The 8,826-nt window shown below is 44.9% G+C and overlaps 1 protein-coding gene across 1 annotated transcript; it reads right to left on the bottom strand.

Annotated features, from left to right (window-relative positions):
• Positions 1-7,028: 7,028 nt before the first annotated feature.
• On the bottom strand, positions 7,029-8,237 carry LOC120108329. The gene has a single exon (XM_039121914.1). The coding sequence runs from the start codon at positions 8,235-8,237 to the stop codon at positions 7,029-7,031; it is 1,209 nt and encodes a 402-aa protein (XP_038977842.1).
• Between the last annotated feature and the right edge of the window lie 589 nt (positions 8,238-8,826).

Raw genomic sequence — 8,826 nt, 5'->3', positions numbered from 1 at the left:
TAGCCGTTGACCAAGTCAAAGCAGACGCAGGCCAAAAAAATCAGAAAGCCCGTTGATCTAGAATTTAAATTCAAATTTTGAATTTAAAGAAAAGATTTAAAATATTTAAATTCAATTGAACAAAGGCGTCCAAAGCTCTTTCTAGCACAGCACCACCTGAAGACTTGACCAGCAACTAAACCATGGTGGACCTACTAGAGAAAAAGCACCACGCGAGCCTAGTCCTTCACATCAAATTCTCTCTCTCCACCATGCCTTTGGTACAAGGGGTCAGAGAACCGTCACAAAAGTGGAGAGACTGCTGAAGGATGGAGGAGATGTTATGGATGCATCGAAAATTGTTCCAAAATAGGACTAAAGGTTATGCCTACACTCTTCTCTATTAGCATACCCTTGGATGACCTACATACTATTTATAGTCCAATTACAAAGAGTATAGAAATGTGACACTTGACTCACAAGTTTCCAATAGAAATAAATTTTATGAAATAGGCCAATATTTAATCCACTTGCAAACTTAGTAGCAGCCTAGAGCTTGTCAGCTCAAAACTACCACTGCATCCAAGTTTGGATGTTCTTGTCAAATTCTATTGAGCCATCTCAATTAAAGCTTGAATAAAGAAGTTATGGCTAAACTACTAAATTAGTGTCAATGTAGTCCAGCCAAAAATGGCAATAACCATGCTGTTCGACTAGTTTAGATACTGAAAACCTATCGCCGGACCTTGTTTGAGTCCTAGTTGATCATAAAGTCATCTAATTGTAGTTTCCAAACCAATTTTGGATGGCAAAATAACTGACATCCAATGTGTTTTTGTCCAAAATGCTGCTATTGCAGGAGATCATGTCCTAGAAGTCTTATCTTTTGATCTAATTTGACTTCTCGCTCAATTCTAGGGGCACCCATTCGTCATTATCAATGTACAAAACCTAAAGCATGAACTCAAAGAATAATTAGTTAAAGCTTTTGCCCCTTGAGTGCATGTTTACTCAGATATTCATTTTCTAAATAGTGAATTATGTGCAAGATTTGGTGGATTTTGGAATAGACCCTAGTAAATCCTGGAAAACATCATTGTTATATTGTTAGATTTTCAGTAGTAAGATATATCCATAAGTTATCCTTATAGTTTTAGGATTTAATTCTTATTTCTTATCTCTTTATTATATTCTAGCAAGGTATAGCAAGGCAACAATGTTGCTTCGAAGTCACGCTGTCACCTCCTAACCTACATTACCTGATAAATATTTTAAGTTTAAATTTAAAACCCAAATGTTTTAGGTTGGGTTAACATCTGGTTAGCCAATTATCAGCCTCTTTGGCACCATTAGTATTTATATTTTTTCCTTTATTTCTAAAATGCACACATGTATTAGAAACATATATATACTTAAAATTTGAGAAAATAATGAATACATGATTCAAATTTATAAATGTCATGATGTCATAATAATTCAATAATGTATAATAGTGTTGACATTAGCAAACAATGTAGTTTAAGATATCTATATGCACTTCTAAATTTGTGTAGATTAGACATTGACAAACATTACTTACTGTTGCTATCTAAAACCCGATTGACAAATCAAAAGGCTTCAATGCGATCAACGCACTGTTGGTTCACAATACATCTGCTGTCCTGCTCACACGCACACACACAAAAAAGGCTCACTGGATTGGCTCCTTAGTCATGCAACACTCTTTTATAGGCGGTAATTGAATTTTCCAGCCGATACCTTATTTAAGTGTTGGGCCTTCTTTTATAAACGAAAAGTTGTTCTTTCGATGGACTCGGATTCTAGAGTCCTTGATTCGAGAAAAGATCCAAATTTTTCTTATCTGGACCATCCCAAAAATTTGCATTCAAATAAAACTCCATTTCTTCATGCCATGTGTCACCTTTTGATTGGTTGATATATACCAATGAGATGGTCCTAGTGCAACCACTTGAGCTCAGCAAGAAGAATAACAATGCAATAAGGTCAATCCATTCGACTACTAGGTACTCTCTTATGTGTGGATGGAGGAATTGCATCACATCAAATAGTGGAGAAGAAAAAATTGATAGTAAAAATATAATAAAAGAAAGTTCTCTATTGAAGGAAATTCCCAAGGTGGCCAAAAATGTCAGGCAAAAAAAATCTTTATGCACCTAGAGCTGAGTTTAGAACCCTAAAAATGAAAGGCTACTGCGTTCAATTGTTCTCCATATCAAATTACATTGTTTAAAAAAACGAGGGGATTCGTGATAATTTAGTCATTTAAAAGATTTTGAGGATTCTAAATAACAGGGTGGACTATGATAAGAAAAAAATCAGGGACATAGATAATATGACTATGGAAAGCCTCATGGGATTAAGTCCCCTGAAAGTTCTCCTTGTGTTCTGCAATTGATACGTCGTATCTCTCCACTGAATTTTAATATTATTTCAGAGACAAAAGGTGACCAATAGTATACTGCAGTTGTTTGGTGATAATTTTATATTTTACATAATTAGATATAGGGCTTGGATTATAAGCTCTTAAAGCATGGTTTTGAAGTGGTGCCACTTTTTAGATTCTCCACGCATCCAATTAATTCCAGGATAAGCCTCAGTTGCGTTTGGATAAATTGCTCTTATCCCCATCTCATAAGTCATAATTATATCGCACCTCATTACAGCAGAGAATATTGTGCTTACTTTTTGGTAAAAGATAAACACGCCCCTGCTCTTTTTTACTACTTTTCTTTTTGTTAATGATGGTGTTCTTGCCATTTCCTTAAATCAGGTGGGATAAATTGGATAATATCCCAGGTTCATGGATACCCATAGAACTATTGATCTTCAATTAGTTTGGCTTGGATAAAGCATTCGGGATTAGAAATCCAGCCCATAAACTTGCTTGTTTGCAGCTATCCCTGGGCTAGGACAGGATTCCTCGCCTATTTGGGTCCTACTTGGAATCCAAACTAAACTTGAGGTTTAGCATTATTGGGAAAATATTTATATAGACGTTACTGTAATTCTAAAATTTTAAAATATTATGAAATATTAATCTATCCTGGTGGCTGTCACAGTTCCCCATCTCTTCAAATTTTGCTCTTCTTGATAATTAGTATTCTTCCTTCCCAAAATTATCTCCTTCTCAAGGATCCACAAGCCACCTATACTCTTTGTGCTTTCTTAAAACATTTTGTGCTGCTTTGCTTTTATGTTGATATGGATTCACATTGTGCATGAACATGATCCAAATCCAACTCATCGATTGAGATTAAGTTACATGTAGGATATTTAAACAGGTGCTCAAATTTGGCACCTGCAATATATTAGAAAGATCATTGATCTAGCTGAGTTTCTTACTAAAAATATTACAAGCCTAAAGTCATAACTAAAATTTTTGTAAGATGAGCATAACTTAAGCAAATGGAAGATCAAGAGTCAAGCAAGGGCAAATTACTCATGGAAAGAGCAAACCCAACTTACTGGAGACCTAGCATAGCCTTCCCTCCTACTGGCTCATTCTGATCTTAAGTGAACTACTTGGTTATCCATGGCACAAGATTTATTTGAACAAGGTACCAAGTTTCCAACCTGATTGGCCAAAAATCAAACGATATATAGAGCTTATTTGGATAATTCAGTAGAATTGGACTGAATTTTCTGCACTCATATTAATACGACACCTCTCAATCTGATCCTATAAGAATAAAATAAATATTTTTATAGAATTTTTTTTTTTTGGCAGATCAAGATGTTCATGGGCTGAGATTTAGGTTAAAATTTATATAAAATTTTAGAAGATACGAGCTGGATTGGCCAAAAGATTTGATTTAGGTAAGATATCTAACAAGCTAGGAACATTAAACTGTACATCGGTTCAGACCTGAAATCATGTCGAATTGTTGCTTTCCACAGCAAGTTTGTGTCCTTGCCTACGCATGATCATGCATGGCTGGATTTCTACGCCATTCGTTGCTGCAGCTGGATGGCATCTCTAAAATCACTGACCGGACCCCGGTTATTTGGTGGGCGCGGGCGCGTGGTCTTCCAATCTTGCACGCTCTGTCTCCCCCAAGTGGGGTACCTTCTTGTCCTCAAGTGGAATGATGCCTTTTTTTTTTTTTTTTTTTTTTTTTTTTTTTTTTTTTTTTTTTTTTTTTTTTTTTTTTTTTTTTTTTTTTTTTTATCAAAACGGTATTTCATTCATATACCACTAACGTGAATACAACCAGACATATCAAAGAAAAGTAAACAAAATAAGGCGTGTGGAACGCCATCCAACCTAGCCCAGAAAACCTCCCCGGTATGCCGGGCAACATAAGAGGCGACCCAATCTGCTGCACTGTTCGCCTCTCGATAAGCATGGACAACCTGACAAGAAATCAGCTCCCGCACCAAGCTCCGGGTATCCCGTATCAGGGGATGGCCATCACCGTATATGTCCACACCACGAATCCAGTCAATCACCACAGAACAGTCACCCTCGAGAACGAGTCTCTCTGCCCCCAGAACTCGTCTCGCAAACCAAACACCCTCCCAAGCAGCCTGCAGCTCTGCTCCCACCGCCGAAACGCCAAAAGTGCTCCGTCCCCCCGCAGTAATAAAAGTACCCCGATGGTCCCTGATAACAAAACCCACGCCCCCAGAGGTGCCATCCTCCGCCGAGCCACCGTCGAAATTCACCTTGAGATAACCGGGGGGTGGGGGTACCCAAGAAAAGTAACTGAACCTGGACGCTGAAACAGCAGTGCAGGTACCCCAGATGTCCCTAGTCCTCCCAGGTGGAGCCGACGTGGTCAACGTAGATGTCTCAGCTGCCTGCCTCAAAGCTCTCTCCATCACAGCCCGTGGGGTCAGCCGCCCACCCTCGAATAGACGATCATTCCTGGCTAGCCATATGTGATAGGCTAGATAAGCCACAATGGAACCGGTCTCAGCCTCCCTCGGTCTACGAATAGACTCACTCAAGAACCGGAGCATATCCTCCACCGACTCCCATAAAGGTGGTAGTAGCGCCGAGGCCAATCTCCAACACTGCATAGCTACAGGACATCGAAGGAGGACGTGGCCGACCGTCTCCTCAGCATCCAGACATACCTCGCATAGTGAGCCCATCCTCATCCCCCGCCAGGCCAATACACTCCTGGTCGGAAGGCAACCCCAGGCTACCTTCCAAATGAAGAGCGCCACCCGGGGATGCACCCTCATCCTCCATATCCATCCACCATCAATCCGCCTCTCCGGCTCCCGCCTAGTCCACGCATGAATATCCCTGGCACGTACCCGCGATCGGCCCGTCGGTAACCAGACCAGTCTGTCAGGCTCCGCCCGGGATGGGATCGGTAATGCCAGAATCCTCTCCACAAGCTGCTCCCCAAATGTCTCCCGAATGAACACCTCATCCCAGCTCCCCTCCTCCGGTACAAGTAGATCGCCAACACGACGTCCCAGCAGCCTGCTCGTATCCACCATGACCGGTAGCCTGCTAATCGGTAACTCAGTCACCCAGCTATCCTCAAGGACATCCACAGACATACCATCCCCGACAGCCCACCGGATGGCCGGAAGCACCAACGGAGCCCTAACACTGATCTCCCTCCAGATAGGGGAATGGAGCCGTCCCGCCCTAATGCCAACCGTCAATGCCCCGTACTTAGCCCTCATCAGTGAGGACCATAAACTCTCAGGCTCCAACAAGAGGCTAGCTGCTAGCCGCAGAATCGATGCCTCCCGTCGCGCCACCAATGACGGCACACCCAAGCCACCATGTTTGACCGGCTGACAGACCACCTCCCAAGCCACTAGATGTACCCTGCCTCTATCACCACGCCTCCCCCAGATAAAGTCCCTGATGAGCCGCTCAACTGACCTCAATGAAGCTACGGGAGGAACAGTATGGGATACAAGATATACCGGAATAGCACTAAGAACTGACCGTGCCAATGTGACTCTGCCCATCATGGATAGTGAATGCATTTGCCACCCCTCCAGCCTGTGCCTAATGCTATGCTCAAGAGAACTGGTATCTCCACTGCGCATGCGTCGCCCAAGTATCGGCACACCCAAATAAGTCAAGGTGTCCTCCTGCTCACCCACACCCAGAGTCTCCATAATTCCGGCCTTTATCTGAACCTTGGTCTTTGGACTGAAAAAGATAGACGATTTGTTCAAGTTGACCCGTTGTCCAGAAGCCGAGCAATAAGCATAGAGGGTCCTCCGGATCACATGGGCATTCTGCCTGGTCGCCCTAGCCAACAGCAAACAGTCATCAGCAAAGAGTAGATGGGAGATCGGCACAGCCCCCTGCACTGGCCTATAAGCCTCCAGAGTCTGTGTGTCCACTGCTACTCGAAGAGCTCTGGATAATGCATCTGCACAGATAATGAAAAGCAAGGGAGACAGCGGACACCCCTGACGAAGACCAACCGAAGCATCAAAAAAGTGTGAAGGTGAACCATTAACCAGAATGGAGAAGGATGGCCCCCTCACACAGCCCATGATCCACCTGATCCACATCTCATGGAAGCCAAAACTCTGTAAGGAATGTCGAAGAAAATCCCAGCACATCCTATCATATGCCCTCTCCATATCAAGCTTGACCCCCATAAGACAGCGCCGCACTGGAGCCTTCACCAGGTCAAACATGAACTCCTGGGCAATAAGGACATTATCTGATATGTTCCTCCCCCCAATAAAAGCACCCTGCTCTGGACTGATGATTCTGGGTAAAATCCCTCTCATTCTAATTGCCAAAATCTTAGCTGTAATCTTATATAAAGTAGAACAAAGACTAATAGGCCTAAAGTGGCCAGGCTCAGTAGCAACCTGGCGCTTGGGGATCAAAGTAATAAAAGTCCTCTGCCACTCCGGGCTCATCTCCGCCGTGCTAAAAAACTGCTGAATGGCCTCAATAACATCAAGGCCGACAATCGACCAATACCTACGGAAGAACACAGGCGGAAAGCCATCCGGTCCGGGCGCCTTGTCCCCCTCCAGGGACCACACCGCCTCTTGAATCTCCCGTCCCGATACCGGTCTGATCAGTGCTAAGAGTCCTCATCGGAGACCCCCTCAGGAGATAAGGGTAGCTCAGTAAATATTCCACTCCCTGTCCGCTCCGTCCACCTAGTCCTGAAGAACTGCTCAAACACCCTGCAAATCATAATCGGGTCCTCTATAGCCTGTCCATCCTCGTCCCTGATAGATCTGATCCTATTCCGCTGTCTTCTGATCAATGTAGACTGATGAAAGAACTTTGTGTTCCTGTCCCCTTCCTGAATCCACTGTACTCTTGACTTCTGCCTCCAAAAGATCTCCTGTTGGCTAAGAAGAGCATCATGCATAGATAGGAAGGATCTCAACTCCGAAAACTCCACATGTGATAAACCTCCACCCGACGCCTCTCGTAGTTGCATATTAGCAATGGCCTCCTCTAACTCCTCAATTCTTCGGAATATGTTCCCAACCTCCACCCTGTTCCACCTCCGAAGATATCTCCTAGTCAGCTCAAGTCTGCGAGAAACCCGATACATAGCATCCCCCCGAACCGGCTTGTTCCAAGCCTCGCTCACAACCCCCCAAGACCGGGGGTAACACAACCATAACCTCTCAAACCTGAAAGGACAGCGAAAAGGAATGGGTCTATCAGTACATACCAGTATCGGACTGTGGTCTGAAGCTATCCTCGGTAGGTGTTTAACATGATTGTCTGGAAACTCCTGGATCCATCCAGCTGTGGCGAAGGCCCTGTCAAGTCTCTCCCAGACTCTAGCCGGGCCCTGCTGATTGTTGCACCATGTGAATCTAGGCCCTGTGAAGCCCAGATCTATCAGTCCATTTGTAGAAATAAACTCCTGGAATTCCCTGACCTTCCTCTGATAGGAAAATTGCCTCCCTCCCATCTTCTCCTGTGGATCATCTATACAATTAAAATCTCCTGCAATCAACATCGGCTGCCCCTGATCAACCAACTTGGAAGCCTCCTCCCACAGTGTCCTCCGAGCCCTGAAGTCGGTACTAGCATACACAGCTGCAAATATCCATGGTCTACCCTCCCCCTCAGATATTACCATGATCACCTCTTGGCTACTAACATTAAAGATGTCCAGCTTCCCACAGTCCAGTTTCCAAGTAACTATAATACCTCCCGACAATCCCTGAGAATCCACAGCATAGAAACCCCAGGACCGAGGCAATGCCCTCCTGGCTCTTACAATAATCCTTCCGGCCAACCGGGTTTCAAATAAAACACACATGTCTGGGTCGTGCACCTGCACCAATCTCCGAAACGCCGGGGCGAAAGAGGGTTTCCCGGCTCTCCGACAATTCCAAAGAATTATCTTCATTAACAACCCAGTTCGGTGGCTCGACTCTCCATACCGGAGCCGACCCCATTATCCACAATCATCCCACTGTCCACATACTCTCCCGCATTGGAATTAGACTCAGGATTCCCTTTCTGCACAGCTGCCAACGCTTGGGACAACACCTCACTGTGGCTAGGATTACTGTTTCCCTGTGCCAAATGGCACAAAGAACCCACAGTAGCCCCATCTCCCTCCCTGCCGCAGACTCCCTTCATTTTCACATCTGCCCCAGCTCGATCTGGCGCCTCCAGTCCATCCGGCACCTGCGTCACCCCCTTCGGTGTCTCCGCCGCCTTCAAGACCGCCGGAAGATCCCCGACGGAGGTGGCACGGGACAACCTCCAGCCAGCAGGACGACCGCCGTTGGCTTCCCGCCTGCCGCCGGCCTTCGGTGGCCTGGAACTCGACGAAGCCACCGGCGGAGGAGAGCTCCGGCTTCTCCGATGCCCGAGCGCCACCATCCTCCGGAATCCCATGG

The sequence above is a fragment of the Phoenix dactylifera genome, unplaced genomic scaffold (assembly GCF_009389715.1).
Source record: "Phoenix dactylifera cultivar Barhee BC4 unplaced genomic scaffold, palm_55x_up_171113_PBpolish2nd_filt_p 001275F, whole genome shotgun sequence".
Lineage (NCBI taxonomy): Eukaryota > Viridiplantae > Streptophyta > Magnoliopsida > Arecales > Arecaceae > Phoenix > Phoenix dactylifera.
Note: the sequence above shows the minus strand (reverse complement) of the source record. Positions and strands in the feature narration are given on the sequence as shown.